At 30.6% G+C, this 19,667-nt stretch overlaps 1 protein-coding gene across 1 annotated transcript in view; it reads left to right on the plus strand.

Moving 5' to 3' along the window:
• Nbea (neurobeachin) overlaps positions 1–19,667 on the plus strand; it is a 620,123-nt gene that overhangs the window by 292,132 nt on the left and 308,324 nt on the right. Inside the window, exon 34 of the mRNA XM_077795156.1 lies at positions 10,323–10,384. Within this exon, the coding sequence (XP_077651282.1) occupies positions 10,323–10,384 (62 nt within the window). The remainder of the gene's footprint in view (positions 1–10,322; positions 10,385–19,667) is intronic.

The following is a 19,667-nucleotide window of genomic DNA, read 5'->3' on the forward strand; positions in this document are numbered from 1 at the left end:
ATTAAACTCATGTTCATGAAAAATCAATTCCAAAAATAATGACCACTAGTTAGCTATGAAAAGTCTGGTACAATTGAATTCAATATATCCTAGACCACCATGAACTAGTAGTTTTATTTCTGTGTTTTCAAAAATTTTAGGTTATAAAATACATTGAGAAATATGTGTAACTAAATGTGAAGTGCTTCACAAATATAGTATATATACTGATTTTAATCTTTTGAGGTTTTATTACCATTCTTCAAATATTTTGGTGTTTAAATTGTCTCAGCTCTGAGTGCAACAAGTTCTTCGCATATAGTTTACTCAGTGCAGGAATATTTCTCTGGCATTTTTCTATCCGAAATTATTTTGTGATAGAATTTAGTAGTTCATAATTCATTAGACTAACATTTTTAATTTGGAAAAAAATTTTTCCATTGCTGTAGTCTTTGCTCATTTAGCTTAATGTTTCCCCTTTCTGTGGTACCTTTCCCCACAGAAATCTTTGTATTTACAAAGTGAATCTCTTTGGTTTTCTGTAACTGATTACTATACCTCATGGCCCCTGATATTTTTCCTATAGATGAATCCCAGTTCATGCATATGCCTGAGAGTTTTATAAACTAACTTTGCTTCTGGTCCTATTACTGCAAAAAATTAATTGTATCTTTTTAAAATTTTTCATCCTAATAAGATAATATTAGCCAAGAGTGTGGAAATTGTTTCAAACCTGATTAGATATGTAATATGATTTTCTTTTCAACTACTTTTTTAATATTTATTTTTTAGTTTTAGGTGGATACCATATCTTTTATTTTATCTTTATGTGGTGCTGAGAATCAAACCCAGTGCCTCATGCATGCGAGGAGAGCACACTACCACTTGAGCCACATCCCCAGCCCCTCCTTTCAACTATTTTTAAGCCAGTAGGTATATAGGGATGTGAGCTCTTGGAGTTTTCCCAGAGATCTAAGCTTTCCCCGCATATTTCTGCTTTTAGGTCATTGTCAGTTTCATGTGTAGCTTATTTCTACTTTGGTTGTTTATTTGTTTTGTTTTGTTGTATATACATCGTCCCTCCAGGTAGAATTGATCCTTTTAATCTGTCTTGCCCAGTGTCCATCTATCCATCAGAATTCTTTCAATTGATGTGAAGAATACATTCTATGAAATTTTCAGTTTACAACAATTATAACTGTTAGAAGATTGTTTTCATACTCCCTCATATGACTGTGGTAATGAAACACATTTCCATGCCTAAAATATTCTCTGCACTCGATTTGGTTGTTCTAATTACATTAATCCATCCAAAGCAATTCTTCTCATTAAACATGATTATTTAAACTTTAAAATCACTTAAATATGTACAGGTGATTTCAACAACAGGACAATGAAACATTTAACTAGAAAATTATTGAAAATCACATTAAATGTGTTTTCTACTTGTTTTGTCATAGAGAGGTTTTGGGGGCTAAGGATACTCAGGAGAAGTAGGAATATTTCTCTGGCATTTAAAGGAATTTAAAGGGGATTGTATTTTATAAAATAAATCATATAATTTGTAACTGCTGATCTTGAAATGATTCCTAGGTCACTTTTTCCCTAGAAATGAATAATTGTACTTAAATAATTCCTATTGGTACATTTTGATTCTACCATTTTCTTATAATCACAGTAGGAATTACTTTAATGACATTTATCTTGCTTGCCAAGCAGACTTATAAAATGGTTCTGAGATGATTCTTGGTCTCCTCACTTAAAACTGATCAAGTTATCTGTGTGGGTCCTCCATTAGAATTCAGGCTTCTCTAGCATGTGGAACATATCTGTTTCGTATTTGTGCTCTGCCCCATAGGGAGAATATAGTACTGATTTTAAAACTGAATTATTGAATGCTTTTAATTCCTAGAAATGACTAGACCCTCCCTTTTTTTAAAAATAGGCATTTTATAGCAATTTATTTGATGGTATTTTTAGGTTTCTCAGTTCCTATGATAAACAAAAATAATCACTTTATGTTCTTTGAAAGTATAGTATTCTATTTAAATTTTTTCATTAAAAATTCTTCTAGATTCTTTCGTCAGTATATATTTGTATGAAGTATCTCTATAACTGGCTGTTAGCTCTCTCAATTCAACAACTGTGTTGTCTGAATTTTTCATAGTTCCAGGTTTTTTTCAAAGCAAGGTCTATTGCAGATTATTAATTGTATCGTTTAAAATAAATCATAACAGTGAAAATGTTTTGAGAGACATCCAACCCTAAACTTATTAATACCAAATAAGTTAGAAATTGTAATCCATTTTGTATGTGTGAATAAAAAATAGTATTTCAAAGAAATGTCAAGTAAAAAGTACCATTTATTTTTTTGTTCATAAATATATCTAATGTTTTCTACTATAAGTTTTTTTTATTTCAATACGGACCTATTTGTTGTATCATTATTAGACAGTTTTCTGGTGTATAACAGTGTCTCTTTGACCTCTTTCTGAATTGTGGCTAGATGTGAATTGGATATATGATATTCTGGTTAGGCAAAATAATTCTGTTATTTCAGTGATATACATTTTTTGTATGTACAGTTTACAGCATATATGTCTATAAATTATTCCTACATTGAATTCTATGTTCATGATAATTTCTGTGTCTTTTGAGATATTATATATTATAAAATTGAAGAAACTTCCAAGAACCTATTTTATTGTTAAAAATGAATAAAACTGGACTGATTTCTCATCTGTAGTTAATATTTTGCTTTAAATGGAGTGGTTTGTAAAGAATTTTCAACTTGGGTCAAATTTGAGAATTCATTACTTTCAGCACAGATAAAAGCTTTTGAGAAGGTTTAGTTTGTTTTCTTGTGGTATTTCAGCAATATAAGCCTATAATTATGGTATAAAGTGAATATACTCTTGAAAATAAATGAGGCTCACCTGACTGACTGCTACCTAAGCTTACTTTAACCCAAAATCATGTTCTTTTTGGCTGTTTATTCCTTTATCACAGTAATTATCAAATAACTTACTAATTGTTTTAGATTTTTGGTTTTGACTTTATGAATGCATTATTATGAAACGAATACATAGTATTTCCAATTTATTTGGTATATTTATTTAAGTATTTGAAGGAGAAAACATCAATATTTTTTCTGAATACATTAAATAAAGAATTTAAAGGTGTTATTACTAGTAAAACATTTTTAAGTTTATTCAAACTTGAGAACCTTAAATTATTCAATATATTCATTTGAGATTTAAATAAATATTAAAATTTAGGTAGTTTGAAAATATAACTACAAATTATACACTTAAAAAGGTGAATCCATCTTTCATAGAATCTATTTTATTATGAAGACATTATTATGAGCCATGTTTTTTTTAATGTAATGAATCACATAATTGAATTATTTATTAAACTTGGCATATTTTCTCCTCTTTTGATTACCTTTATTTCTTTTAATTACCTGCATGCTTAAGACACATGTTTCAGTCTTGATAATTATTGGGGTCCAGAGTCTTTTGTCCAACATCAGTTTTGAACCAGACACAGGTTAATAGTTTTAGAGTTTAATTGAGGCTTTTGGAATTTAAAGGAGCTCAGGGAGAAGGGTAGAAAGTAGGTACAGAGGAGCGATGTAGGAATAATAGTTGGTTGTATAATTAAATATAACCCAAAGAGAACTGCAAGGTTCAGATGATTTATGATAGTGAAAATGTCTCTTATTTCCCTTATTTCATCCTTTTTACTTGCTGTTTGATTAAATCAGGAAGTCTAGAAAAGGTCAATCACCTTTGTAGTGAAAACTTGAATCTAATGTAGATAAAAGTATGTCATATGCAGACCTCAATAAAACATAAATAATTGCTTTGTGTTCTTGAAAGTATAGTATTCTACTTTAATTCCTTTTTCAGCACAAATTTTTCTAGATTCTTTCATCAAAATGTATTTGTCTGAAGTATCTCAGTAACCAGCTGTTAGCCCTCTCAATTGTGTTGTCTGAATTTCTCATAGTTCCAGGTTTTTTCTCAAAGCAAGGCCTGATGCACAGTATTAATTGTAATGTCTTAAATAAATTTTATCAATGAAAATGTTTTGAGAGACATCTAACCCTAAACTTGTTAATACCAAGTAAATCAGAAATTGTAATTCATTTTTTTGTGTGTGTAAATGAAAAATAGTATTTCAAAGGAACGTGCAAACAGAAGTGAAAGTTACTTGAAGATGAGAAGAGCTAAACCGAATAGCAAGAATTTATGGAAAAAACACTTTTTATGTTTTGTTAGCAATAATGCTAGTAAGCTCATTAGAATATTCTTTTCAGCTCAAGTCATACTACAACTTGCTCACTAATAAAATCTATGTAGGAACCATTACCTTAGAGTCATTCTGTGGAAGAATTATCTGAGTCTTATAAACTTTAAACCTGCATTATTCCAAAAATATCAACGAAATTCCTAGGCTATACTAGCACAATGACAAAAAAAAAATTAGAAACTTTATTTCAATAAATCAGTCAAGATAAATATTTGAGTATTGTGTAACTATAGTGACAAGTAACTTTGTTCCCCAACAATCTAAATATTCTAGACTTAAAATTTAAAAACATTTAGTCAGTGATTCCTTTTTGGAAATGGATTGTGACTTCTGAATATATGGATTTCCATGGGGAAATATGAGATGTCAAATCACTTTGAAATTGCATTCAAATTAATATTAATTCTTTATAAATCTTTGAGACTATCTTATGTAAGACAGTACTATTAATTAATGATTTTTAAAAAGCTAAACCACATTTATGTTATTAAAATAAATGCCTGAAATTCCTTAGTGAGCACCTTAAAGCCAGATGTGTTTTACAGTTGCGTATTTGGCATGTTTTATAGTGTTTCAGGCAGTTGGGTGTAGCTCCATTAAGCACATTTACTAAGCCTTTGGTGACACATATTTACACTAGATAGAATATAGATTGTAAATAGCATCCTATTACTCAAGCGAAATTTTGCTGATGATTAACTTTGTGATATACAAGGAAGCTTTCATTTTTCACTTTTTTCAGTTTGGGAATAATAAAGTCTCTTGGGCAAATATCTAAAGTAATTTCCCCTGAAGTTTAAAAAAAATCTATAAATGTATATATGTATAAGTGTGCATATATTTGATACACATATGCCTTGAGATGAATAAGTAGTTTGATTGCAATCCAGCCCTATTTTTTAATGCATTATCTATGGTTGTTTTTTGCACTACAGTGGCACAAAGGAGAGGTGAGTGGTTATGAGAGAAGCTTATGGCCACAAAGTCTAAAATATTTCATATCTAGGTCTTTGCAGAAAAAGATTGCTGACACTGATATTTATGGCATATCCAGAGATTTCAATTTTGTCCCTATTCTAAAGTCATAAGTTTGTGCTAGCTGAGTTTTTGGTGAACTATAGAAATGAATGAATGTATGAACTCTCACTGTCTCCATAGTTGTTCAAGTGTTTTTTTCCCTTCAGCTAATATTTACAAGTGTAATATGAAAGTAAGCTGTAATCATTTAATTACATATAAAAAGTCTTTTTTATCCATGCACTTAATGTTTTTAGTTTCTTTAAATTACTGATCACAAACTAGTTCATTTGTAATCTTCTAAAATTAATATCTCTGAGAGAACATATGGGCGTTCTTGAGAGGCCAAGTCCAAACAGTGAATAATACTACCCATGCATGCTAATATTGCTTATAGAAACAATAATGAAAATGTAAGACATTATTGTTATTTCAGACATTATTGTAATGCTGATTTCTTTTTTTTTTTCAGTTTTGTTTTGTTTGTTTCTTTAAGTAGAAAGACAACAATTGCTTACTTCGCTGATTTTTGAGGTTTTGACCTTAGCTAGTTCAATGACTCTAAGAGTAACACTGAAATCAATTTTTATAGATGGGAGCCTACCACAGTGATGGGATGAGAAAATAAACTGCATGTTTCTGATTTAAATAAAAACATAAAAGAATAATGAAAAACATAGGACATGGCTATTGTGCTGAGAGATGTGTAAGCATTGCAGGGGTCCTAAAGACACTCTTTCTAGTGTGTGCTGTCTCTTAAAATGCTTCACAACACCATGTGAAGACTACACAGAATAAAGAATTTTAAAAAAATTACCAGGTACATAGCACTTAAACTGAGGCACGTGAAGTGTTGTGGGCCATTTCTTTCATCCTTTCTAGTCCACATCATTACTCTGCATTCTCAGTAAATGTCCTACTTTTCTACATCATAATTACTTGTCATTACTTATTCACATGGTCTCACTTCCCTTTTTTTTAACTCAGTACTAGTGATAATATCTACATTTTCTGTGCTCACTACATGCTTCTTTGCATAATTGGGTTCTTGTTCTTAAAAATGCTTTTACCTGTCCTCAAAATCTCACTTAGTTTTTTCTCTTTCACTAACAGTAGTTAGTAAATGATGGTTTCTAGATTTGATTCAATTAACATTTATAGAGAATATATTCAAAGCACCTATATTCATAGGTATCTGTCATAGTCTCCTCTTTTGGAAGAGGCCCCTTCCTAAAAAAAAAAAAAATTAATGTTACATAAAACTGAGTCCCATCCAGGAGTTTCATTTCTTTCTTATTCCTATAATACTCATCAATTTCACATCCCACCATGAGAAATAGTCTGCCAGAGATGGAAGTTCTTCACATTATTTTGAAGCTTAAGAATTCTTTCACTTGAACTTCAAATTCAACCAGTGCATAAAGTCAGTCCCACAGTTGGACTCACTGACCACACTTTATTACAACTGCATCACTGCACCTTTCCGTAGTCTCTGTATTGATGATTGTCCCGAAGGCCAAACTTAAACTTCATATAGAGATTAGTGATTTTCTAATCTGGTTTATCTTTGTTGTGGGTTTTACTTATTATTTTTTTTTAATGGGGAGAGAGTATAGTTCTGGAACTAGAAACTAACTTCCTGTCCCTAGTAAGAGTGAACCCAAAATAACTACCAATTTTGTATGTTGACTTATCCACATAACCATTTTGTTTGCTATTTGTATCTAGACCACTTCAAATGTGTCTACCTAATTAATCTTCCTGAGTTATTTTTATCTTAGTTACCCAGCTGACTTCATCTTGCAGCAATATAGTTCATAACCTACTAAAAATTCTTACTAGAGAATTTCTTCACCATTAGAATATCCATTATTTGCAAGCCTTCTTCCAGTTAGATCCTCCTGTGTTTATTGTCTCAGTTACTAGTTTTATGCTAATAAGTATGGTTTACAGCAATTGGATATTCTTTCTGACTAGAATACTTATTCTGGTGAATATATATTTTCTGCTGAAAATGTTCTAATTGACCCCTACTACTAACTGGATTTTTGTTGGGGATACACATATCCACATCTCTTTCTTTGGGGGCCACTTCTTAATTGACAGTGAATACATAGTCATCATGGAATAGGATGCCATAACTGGTCCTTAGTATCATTTCTGTTTTTTTATAACTTGCTCCAGATTCTTCCTCTTAACTTCAAATCCACTTGTAACTTTCTTTCAGTTTGTATCTCTTCCAATTTTAACCTAAACATCCAGTTCCACTTTTAACTCCTCCTGTGCTCTAGTTATCCATCCCTCAAGTTTTAAAGGTCTTTTCAGATATTTCTTATTTCCTTCCTCTGTATTTTTTACATAAGGTATTGACTTTTTCCCCTATGTTGGACCAACATATGTTCCCTTCCATGTGAAAACTGTCAGTCATCCAAGTTGCAATTAACCTTCATGACCTTTCTCATGATTGTATGTTGCCATCATTTTAGTGTGGTGTTATTCATGCAGCAATGTAACCAACATAAAAATCCGCTTTCTAATTAGATTCCTTGACTTCCTATACAAATTCTATCACTCACTGAATGAAACATCTTGGGCTTCATTTTTTAAAAAGTATTAAATGAAATAATGATAACTAGTTCAAAGAGAACCAAAGGAGACATTTATAAAAATAGATTATAAAGCATGCAAATTTGAGAAAACCTTATATTTGAATTGTAGTATAGAGTACTTACAAAAGTGTCAATGTCATATATTTCTATTTTTACTTTTAAGTGCTAACACTGTACTTTGCCTACATACAGAGATATCAAATGAGTCCATTTAATTATGAATTTCCTTCCAGATATAAAAATAATAAACTTATAGAGACATTCACTTGTAAATATTTGCCATATGTATATACAGCTTAAGTGTTAATTCTGACATTTATAGTTATTTATAGAAAGAGAAATTTGACTTTCTTGAGCATTTGATTAAAGTTATGCAATACCATGTTTATTACATATGTCTTAAATTTTTAAATATGGGTGCTATTTTATCATAAAGATAAAGTATCATCAGATAATGCTTATATTTTCATTATCTCTAGCAAAACATTGGCTTTTACTTGTTTTAGTTAATACTCATTAACACATTGAAATACTTTTAATGGAACTATGTAATTTTTGAAGGTAGATAGATAAATCTCCCCATGGCCATTGCTTTTGTTCTTATCGTCAAAATTAGTGTCTTTCTTATTTCTTTCTTTGAGGAGAAATCATTAGTTTTCTCTGTCCAAACTAATTGGGCAAAACACATTAGTAAAGGTGAGATTCTATGGAGTTGAAATCACAATGGCCTTTTTCAAAATAGTGAAAGTACTGTTTAGGAAATGCAGTTTTGTTGTCTCATCAATTTCTGTCATCCCTTTGTCAAAGGGCATTTATGAAGTGTTTGTTTATATTTTTCTTACAATGGAATGATAATATTTCTAAGGACTATGAATGTTCCTATTCCATAGGGGCTTTTTAGAAGTTTGTTAAAAATTTATCTAGGAGATATTGAGGGAATTGCACATTTTTCTCCTACTTTCTACTTCAAGATATTTTGTCCTAAAAATTAATATTGAGAATATATGTTGAATAATTCTTCACATCAAACTCACATTAGGTTGATATGCTTACACATATTAATTATAATTCTATTACTTTTAACTGAAGGTTTTCTCAGAATTCAAATAGTTGTACAGCCAACAGGTGATAAATGTTCCATTAATCTTTCTGACTCTCTAGCTTCTGAGCATGAGAATTGCTGATCAATTACACTGATTGTCTCTTAAATGAGCTTTTCACATCTGTCTCTTATTTCATTTGTTAACTGTCTGCCCAAAGATCTGATAAGATGGAATACCAGTGCTTTTTTACAGCTTGTTCTGTCTGTACAATAAGGATAGAGTTGTTAGTAAAATGGGCACAAAAGATTATTTATCCACTACCTACAATAAATATTTGTGCTAGTGTCTACAAAAATTTATATATGTATATATACATATATATAAACAGTTTTTCTTCAACTTTACATTTAATAACTAATATAAGACCAAGACATTTCTTACTTTAGGATGCTTTTATTGATTACGTTTGTCCTCAAAACCAAGAAAAAACCAACTCATTTATTAAGTTCTTTTAGTTTAAAATAAACACTGAAACTCTTAGAAATATATTTTAAACTAGCAAAGATGATTAATTTACTCTTAGCCAGAGATTGGAATTAATTCTTGGTTACATTCTCTTATATGTTGGCATTTGTAAAAACTAGTTATTATGATCTATTTTATTATATACAGTGTTATATGGCCATCACCCCTTTAGTTAGAAAAAGTCTAGGTAATGTGTTTGTAGAAAGAAAGTTTTCTTACCTGTAAAATGGAAAGAATACTATGTTGCAGAGCTTGATGAGAATCAAATGAGAATTGTACATACAATAGTTAACACAATGCCCAGCAGATAGTGAGTAATCCTGGAATACTGCTCATATTACATACACATTACATTTAAGTTTTACTTTTTCCCCTGGTATCTGCTCTGAGAGTTTGGAAGCATTTTATAAGCAAAGAGGAATCACCTCTTTGTAAATTAGTCTTTCAGAAGAAAGTTTAGGCAGATCCTATGCGAGTTTTGTTCTTTGTTCCAGGAGACCATCACATAGCAAATGTATTTGGAGTAAAAGCCTCTATTACCAGCTTATCAGTTTCAATAATCAGCTCTCACCTTGTTTAAATATTTAAAAATATCGCCACCAAATGATAACTGAAACATGAGGCCATTTTTAGTAGTTTTCCCATCATCTTGAATGTCTGGAAGTGTTAAAAATTAATGTTAAAGTGTATGCTAGTGAATGTGTATCCATTTTCTTTATTTAGGAGTTATATTTTAAAGTAAGGTTTTTATTGGTCAAAACTATATAATGCATCCACTTCGAATGACGATTTCTACTGTTGTAATTTTATTTTGTTTTAATCTTTGTTGTAGGCCTTGTTTGCATGAAGTCCAGCACATCCGTGGTTGAGCTTGTTATGCTGCTTTGCTCTCAGGTACAAAATCTCATTCACTTGATTACATTAAACTATATGAGGATTTTTTAATGTGTGTGTGATAAAATGTGTGTGTATGTATACATGTATAATATTTAAAACTGCCATCTCTTAATGCAGAAATGATGAAAATCATTTGTCGGACTATATTAGTATGTAGATGATCTAACCATGTAACTATTGTCTTCTCCATTTCACTCTTATGCTCACTTTAGCTGTTGTAATCTCTCCTGTCCTTCATGTTCTTCCATTGTTCCCTGTTGTTTCATCTGTGTATATGGGGTGTGTGCGTGTGTGTTTATGTGTGTATTTGTTATGGTTTTTTGATATTGTACCTTATTATTTTAAAAATAATACAGTATTATTTATAATGTTTAAACTTAATAATTACATTGGTTCTTCTTATTAGATTAGAGGTAATAAAAACTAAGTCTTTTTTTTCCCAACTCAGGAGCCAAACAGTATATATAATACACTTTTATATGCTACTTTCGGTTTTTTAAAAGGTGTTATTTGTATATGTCAGTAAATTCTAAAAATTTACTTAATGTTATTTATCTTTAATATCAGAATCAAATACAGAATTAAATTGTTGATATTATTTATTCTTAACAATTCTAGGAACCTAAGAGAAAGTATATATTACTGTTTTTTCTGGTAACTATAATAGAAACTTAATGGTCTTTCCTCTCATCAGCTCTGTCAAGTCTCCTGGTATTCCTGATTATAGATATTAAATATTTTGTAATATCAGAACAAAACAGGAGCTTATACATGTTTACAATAGGTAGTTATTACATTTATCCCTGGTTTTCACAATAGAAAGAATAACACATCTAAACTGTTTCTCGAAACTGCCCTGAGGTCTGCCTAAAACCACAGTTTACTCAAATAAACAACAGTATGACTTTAACTGATCCTTTAAAACATCCACAAACAAACAAACAAAATACTTACCTATTGATTTCCAGTACAAATCAGGTTTTCAGGTTTACTTTTGTGAATGATAATCACCAGGTCCAGTTCTGTTTTAGCCATGAAGAATATTGATATGGAAGAAGTTACAGACAGCATCATCCCTGGCAGGAGTTCATCTGCAGGGCATTTGAAAATTTTGTCATGTAATTCTGAAGTCCTGAGTTCGAAAGATATCCCATGAGATCTGTCTGGACCTTTGGGGTTCATGAGAATCGTTTTTTAATGGCTTTTATAGAAAAAAAATTGTTTAGAAGTCCTTCCTTACCACTGAGTTTTGCTGCAGTTCAGAGAAATAAAGAGGAATGTAGCATTAGGGTCTAGTGTCTTTGATGGCCTCATCATCTAATCATAGGTTTAACATTACTCATTTGCTGGCTCCAGGAATTCCTGCCATTAAGGGCCCTAGAGATGAAACTTTGCCTCAGATATTGATTGAAAGGAAGAGTGAGAAATTTAAGCTGTCTTTGCAGTGCACTTTCTTTCAATGTTTCAGCAAGCAAAATTATAAACATGTCTCTCAGTTGGATTTTTAAATTGAATTTTTGAAATAATGCAAGAGTATTTTAAACAGTCTGAAAAACTTTAATGTATTGAGCATTTCATTGATTAAATATACCTTATTTATGTGTCTTTAAAAGGTATGATCATAAAACATAAGTCCAGTTATTTTGTTATTTTCTGTTAGACTAATAATACTGCCTTCCAGAAAAGATTTTTTAAAAAGCATGTGAGAAATCCTCCTTTAGTTCAATTCAGATGAAGGAAGTTTATTAGTCTACTGTGAAATTAAGCTTGTAAAACCATTATTGTAGAGCACTAGTTACAACACATATGTTTAAAACCTTGGTTTTGTGGACATATAGAGAAGAATGGCTATGTCTTCAAAATTTCTTAAAATATTCTGCTCTTTTTATCTATTACTGAAATTCATGATGATTTGTATTCTAATTTCATACTAGCAGGGCTACCATACTGCAGTAGTGGACCTCTGATAAGGAGAAATAAATGCAGTTAATGATACTGTGAAGATTGCTTGGCATAGTTCTCCCTAAGCAGCATTCTATTCTACAGCCCTTAATGCATCTCTTCTACGATGGAGCTGATCCCTGTAGAATTAGCCATTTCGTAGGCTGTCTTGGTGCCAAACAGAAGGCATTTCTGATGAATCTTTAAAGCTGCAGCTCCTTGAGCTATTTTGGCTTTCTTTTATAATCATCCCCTTGAAATTATTGATAGCTCCATATGATGATGAGCAGTACTGGTACTAATAACAATGGTTAAAATATGCATCAGTAAATATCTAGATGTATGTTCTATATATTGATCTATATATTGATGATTTTTCCCCAATGGTTAGAAATACAACAGTATTATCTCCACTGTGATTTAATTACTCATTAAAACAACTTTTCAGTGCATATGGAATTTTCCACTTTATCTGCTTAAAATATGCCCTTATTCTCAAATTTAGATAAGCCATCAAAAAATCAAATTTTGTTGGAGAGAAGTAAGCATCTAAGGATTGAGAAGAAAAAAGGGAATGCAACATTTTTTGCATCATTTTGTTTTTCTTTACTATAGCACATTAGATAGTTTTATTTTTATGCTTTTCATTTTCATTTTGGAAATTTCATGTTAACTACTATGTATTATTAGGTATATTAGATTTTCTTTCCTTCTTATCTGAGCTTTTGAACAAAATTACTTTTGGCCAATAGTTTGTGTCCAAAATATGGTATAAATTTACATAATATTGTATTACAAGTGTCTGAAGGTACTTGTCAAGGATAATTTAATTCATATGGGCAGCCTTTTAAACTGCAACGGACATGGCATCCAGTCTACCTCCCAGTGGAATTTTACATTTCTGTAGAGAACAAATCTTGAGTTAAAAGAACATATTAGCATTATTATGATGCATTTATTATCCCACAGGATACCCCAAACAATTTTGACTAGATTCCAGACAAATTCTTGCCTATAGGTTCTATAACAGAAAAATAAATTTTGAGAATTTTCTTTCTTATTTTTAATTATTATGAAAATTACAATTAGCATCTTTATTAAAAAATCAGTTTTTTGCCATTTTGAAATGAAATGAACTATGGTGAAATAATTGATCTGTATTACATTTGACAAAGGTATTAGTGTTTCCTACAAGTTCCTCTGCAGTCACAGGTATGATACCATTTTTTGTCATATTTTTGTTTCATATTCAACACTGGGCTGTGATTGCAGTGCTTTCTATTACTTGAGATATGTACTTCTTTTCCTATACATTATTCTTAGCATACTGTGTTCTTTGATGAATAGCAGATTTAGTTTTCAAGTAAATTTTTTTAGGTACTGTAATAGTTTCTAATTATTTCCAGATATTTTTAAAGGAAGTTTCCATGAGAAGTACTGCAGGAAAAATTGAGTGATGTTATCCCATAGGATTTCTTCAAGTTTTCATAGTAAAGCTTAGCAGATGTCACTTTCATTTTTCTGTGCATTATCTGTCAATAGAAAAAATGCTTTTATAAATTGAGAAACTTTATGCAAAAAATTATATCTCTCAATATTTAAGTGCTTTCTAACATGAAGCACTGATTAAGTAAATGCATGCCTAATAAATCATTTTTGTTCTGATTAAGACCTAAAAATGTATAAGAAAAATAAAGTCTCTTAGTTTAAGATCTATGTATGAAGTTACTAGCATGAATTATTTTGTGGTTTTGTTTGACTTTATTCTTTCCTAAATATTTCATATACTTAAGTAAAATGGATTTTAGTGACATCACTGATGTGATCAAGACCTTACCCAGGACTTTTAAAGACAGCACTTACAAAAGAACCACAACTGAAGAAAGATCTTTCCTTTTCAAGTGACCTGGCCTTTGAACATTTAATTTTTTCATTTTTTTCTCAAATCTGATACAGTTTAGTCAGATGGTACAAAAGAAAAGAATACACTGTTGTATCTCCTAGATGTAATAAAGCTATGATTTAGTTACTAGGATATAGATAAAATGAATGTAGAGGGCCTATTAAATAATATTCATTTAAAAATATTTAGTGTTAGAAGGAATATTTGGTGTATATAATAACGTTATAAATATAATAAAACATGAGATGGATATGATTTTTTCAGGGTCTTTGTAAATATCATGAAATTCTAATCATCATAATGAAATTATGTCATATTCAGCAATTGTATGACTCCCTTTTTGAGCACTGTGGTAGTTTAAAAAAAACACTTCACATTTTTCTGTATCTCAAGGAGTCTAGCCTTTTGTATAAAACTTGCAAATTGTGCAGCTAAATTTCAAATTAGCAAAGAATAATAAGAAAGCATGGCACAGTTTTTTAATTGCATGTAATCAAGTACTATCCACATATGGTTAAAAAAATCGATCCTATAAACCAAACAATGTCTTTGGGCTAGGGATGTGGTAGTTCAGTTGTAGGATGCTTACCTAGTGTGCATAAAGCTCTGGGTTTGATTCCTGGCGCTGGGGAGGAAATAAAAAAGATTGTCAGGGAAGACTGTATTGGGATAGATGAAAGGTGGACCTTGAAATTGGAGGTCTTTCTAAACAACATAAGCAGGGAAGAGGAGGGAGTTAGGCTGTGGAAGTGATTTGAGCATAGGTCTGGGGAGCAAAGAACCTATTGCATACTCAGGGCTGTGACTGGTCTTATTTGCAGCATATCAGAAGTTAAATAGCCAGGTAATATATTTGTTTGCTTATTCAGGATAGTACAATATGTTTATTTGTTCTAATTAGTTATATATGACAGCAGAATGCATTTTGACTCATTGTATACAAATGGAGCACAACTTTTCATTTCAATATTACACATTTTATAGGCAATACATAATACAATTTCTTTAGAGTATTTTAATATAAAACATTATTTTATTCACATAGAGTGAGGCTGGAAAGAATTTTCTAACTTTTTAACAGAATTGTCTAGTTACTGGTTATTGCCTTTTTAAGTTCCACCTGTTTTAGGAATAAAGCTACTGTCTCATTTATGACTGCCCAAGAAATCCTTACCTTTTTCTTTGGACAGCGACTGACCTCAACTCTTACCTGTGATATGAAATCATTCCCAGTTAAAAGGGCACATTGGGCATTTTTACTTTTTCTATTTGTGTACTATATCATTTCTCTTGCTCTGAAGGTTTGTAATATGTCCTAAGTATATTGAACATTCAATAGAAGATTGAAAATGTGGTGGCCCCCAAAAAATTATAGTCAACTTCAGTCATAATGAAGATTTTAAACTAGTAAAAAATGTGGAGAAAATTATATAGTAAAAATATGTGAATTTGGAAGAACAAATAAAAAGGATATCAATAGGATATGTAGTTAATATATCTTGAGGAGGACACCTACCAAATAATGTCCACTAAAGAAGGGCAAACTCAACTCTTTTATCTTCTCATTTATATCATTCCTGCATAAAATATTTAATGAAATATTTACAGGCCATATAATTAAAATTATTTTTCATTAATTTCCTGAGCCCTTTGTTGTTAATATTATCATTTAATTCAACCTTTAGAGAAGTTCACAGATAACAGTAAATTTTGTAATTTGAATTTATTATTAAACTGGCAATTTATTTTTTATTATTATTTTTTGTGGGGTGGGTACAGGGGATTGAACTCAGGTGAACTTGACCACTGAGCCATATATCCAGCCCTATTTTGTGTTTTATTTAGAGACAGGATTTCATTAAGTTTCTCTAAGCGCCTCCCTTTTTTGATGAGGCTGGCTTTGAACTCTGGATCCTCTTTTCTTAGCCTCCCTAGCCACTGGAATAACAAGAGTGTGCCACAGTGCCCGGAAAAACTGGCAGTTTAATAAAAGAAAAACTTACATATTAATGAAGTATCTTGTGATGTTTCAATACGTGCATACATTACATAATGTTCAAATGAAGTTAACCATATCTATTTCCTCAAATATTAATAATTTTCCTTTGATGGAACCGTTCAAAATTTTTTTTCTATATTTTTTAAAGTGTACAATATGTTATTATTTATAGTCACACTATTTTTTATTGATTTTATTTTTTAAATACACGATGGAGGAATGCATTACAATTCTTATTACATATGTAGAGCACAATTTTTCATATCTTTGTATATACAGTATGTTCATAGCAATTCATGTCTTTATACATGTACTTTATTTTTGTTTTTTATTGTCTTACAATTTTTATTACACATAAATACCACAATTTTTCCTATCTCTGTATATAAAGTAGGTTGACACCCAGTTCGTGTCTTCATACATGTACTTTGGATAATTACCACTTTTATACATTTCCTTACATTTTTTGGTGGGTTTTATTTATTTTATCCTATGTTAATTCCACCATAACTTTTTAAAACTTAGAATCATGTAATAAACATTTTTATTTCTTCTTTTTTCCCAGTGCACATTTCCTTTCAACATTTTTCTGTAGTTCTGTTGTTGCTGCTTTAATAATTATGGGCTCACAGTAAGTTGAAAAATAGTACATAGAATTCCTTGTACCCTTCTTCTAGCTTCCTCATTAGTGTTATCTATAATATAACTCTAGAGCAGTATAAAAACCCAGAAATTAGTATTAATGTAATATTGTTATATAAACTACAGATACTATTCAGCTTTCTCTGTTTATGAGCATTATTTTCTGTGTGTATATATAGTAAGAACAATTTTATTACATGCGTTAGTGCAGCCAGGACAGTTGTTACTGGTTCCTCACATCTACACAATTATTCCAAACACTTTTCTTTCATGAAGCTTTTCTGGTGTGATAGTGTATGGTTTAATCTATCACTCTTTTAGCATTTGAGTGCATAAATTTGGATAGTAAAATGGAAGTATCTACTTACAAGTTTTATGTGATAAAGGCATGAGGTTATCTATTACATTACACTTTCCCTTAGAATAAACCTTATGTCCAGTGTTTCCTCTTTTTGAAGCATTCTATGCAACCAATGGAGAAAAAAAAGTTTTATATAGTTAATTTGACATTTATTGAAAACATTTTAAATTATAGATTATTTATTTAAAACAATCCAAAAGGAATGAATACTTAAGAATAACATGAAGTTCACTGAATGTGTGTTACTTATGTATATTTTGCTACAAAGTTACACCTAACTAAAGTTCATTTTTCTATTGCCACAAATGCCTTCTGTTTTGCTCTATACTATGTCATCTGCAACTAGCACAGTGGCTACTATGTAGTATAGTTACTTTTTGACTTGTTGAGTTAATTCATAAACAAAAGAGCAATATATTATTTTCAAGGTGATTTCTTTATTTAGATTTTATATATATATATATATATATATATATATATATATATATCATGAAAGATGTCATTTCATCACTTTTAAGTATATAATTCAGGATCATTAAGTACATTCAGAATATCATGCAACTGTAAATTTTCAACACCCCAAACCAAATCTCTTTTCTACCCATTAAAGTAACAATTCCTCATTGTGCTTTTCTCCCAACTCCCTGGCATTTGTAATCTCCTTTTTATATGTATGAACTAACCGATTCTATGTATTTTCTATTCTGTGTAAGTGGAATCATGCTTTGTTTTTGGTGTCTAGCTTATTTCTTTTAATATGTTTTAAGTTCATCCACTTGGAATGTTTCATAGTTTTACTCCTTTTTATGATTACATTATGCATAAAGTAATAGATTTATTTGATCCATTCATCTCTTGGGTGGACTATTGGTTGTTTCCATCTTTTAACTGTTGTGAATAATTCTCCTGTGAACATTAATGTGGAAGTATCAGAGTTTCTTTTGGCATATACCTAGGAATAGAATGGCTGGGTAGTGTGTAATTCTGTTTAACTTTTTGAAGAACCACCCAAATGCCTCTCACAATAGTAGTACCATTTTGCATTCCTCTGAGGAATGTATAAAGTTCCACTTTTTCCATATCCTTGCTTAACATTTGTTATTTCTATGGATTTTTTGTTTGATTGATTTTGCTTTAGTTTTAATTGTAATCATCCTAATTGAGTGTAAAATGGTTTCTCATTGTGGTTTTGATTTACATGTCCCCCACAAATAATAATGTTGACCATGTTGTCATGTGCATATTGGCCATTTTGGGGAGAACAGTTTTTATTCAAATCATTTGCCTACTTCTTAATTGTATTGTTGCTGTTGTTGTATTTTATGTGTTCTGTGTCTATTTTGGCAATTAAAATTTTATCAGATATGTGATTCAGAAATATATTCTGCCATTTTCTGAACTGTCATTTGTTTTCTTTTCCAGTATTAGGATTTCAACCCAGGAATGCTTATCCACTAAGCTACACCATCAGCCATTTATTTATTTATTAACTTACTTATTTACTTACTTACTAACTGTTTTAAGACATTATCTCACTAAGTTGCTGAGGCAGGCCTTGAACTGTGGTCTTTCTGCCCCAGCCTCCCCAGTCTCTGGGAATGGAGGTGTGTACTCTCATGCTGGGCTTCATTTTTGTGGTAGTGTCTTGATATGCAATAGTTTTTAATTTCAGTGGTGTCCAATTTATTAATTTTTGTTGTTGCCTTTGTTCTTATAATAAGATTCATACCTATGAATTGATTTCCAAATCCATGCTCATGCAGATTTACCCCAAGGTGTTCTTCTAAGAGTTTTATAGTTGTAGTTCTTATGTTTGAGTCTTTGATTCATTTAGAGTTAATTTTTATATGTGGGTATGAAATAGAAGTCCAGCTTCACTCATTGGTGTGTTGATATTTGGTTTTCTCAGCACTAGTTGTTGCAAAGATTATCTTTTCCTCACTGTATTGAAAAACAGTTGAACATGGATGCCATGAATGATTTTTGATTCAAGAAGTAGATATTGTGTATTTTAAAAATTGAGAATATTATAAATTTATAAGGATTTCACCTTTATCTCTTATTTTTACTGCTCAAGAGTAATGACTATTAGCCATTTAAGGCATAGCCTGTCAAATTATTTCTGTACATCAATTTAAAATTAATTTTTATGATATTAATACAAGCTAAAATTGATATTACAACATGTATACAAATAGCTTTTCTCCTGATTCACACTCTAGAATATTGTTCCATGGAAGTAAAAGTAGGCCACGTACAATTATCAGTTTTCTAATAGTTACACTAAATAAGATTAAAAAGAAACAGGAGACTGACTTCATTAACATTTCAAATCACATAGATTTCAAGTGTGGTAATAATCTTGTGTGGCTAGTAGATGAAATATTTGTCAGCAGAACTCTGCCTCCTATAGATGAAATATCTGTGCTTTTCT

Source organism: Urocitellus parryii, chromosome 2 (assembly GCF_045843805.1).
Source record: "Urocitellus parryii isolate mUroPar1 chromosome 2, mUroPar1.hap1, whole genome shotgun sequence".
NCBI lineage: Eukaryota > Metazoa > Chordata > Mammalia > Rodentia > Sciuridae > Urocitellus > Urocitellus parryii.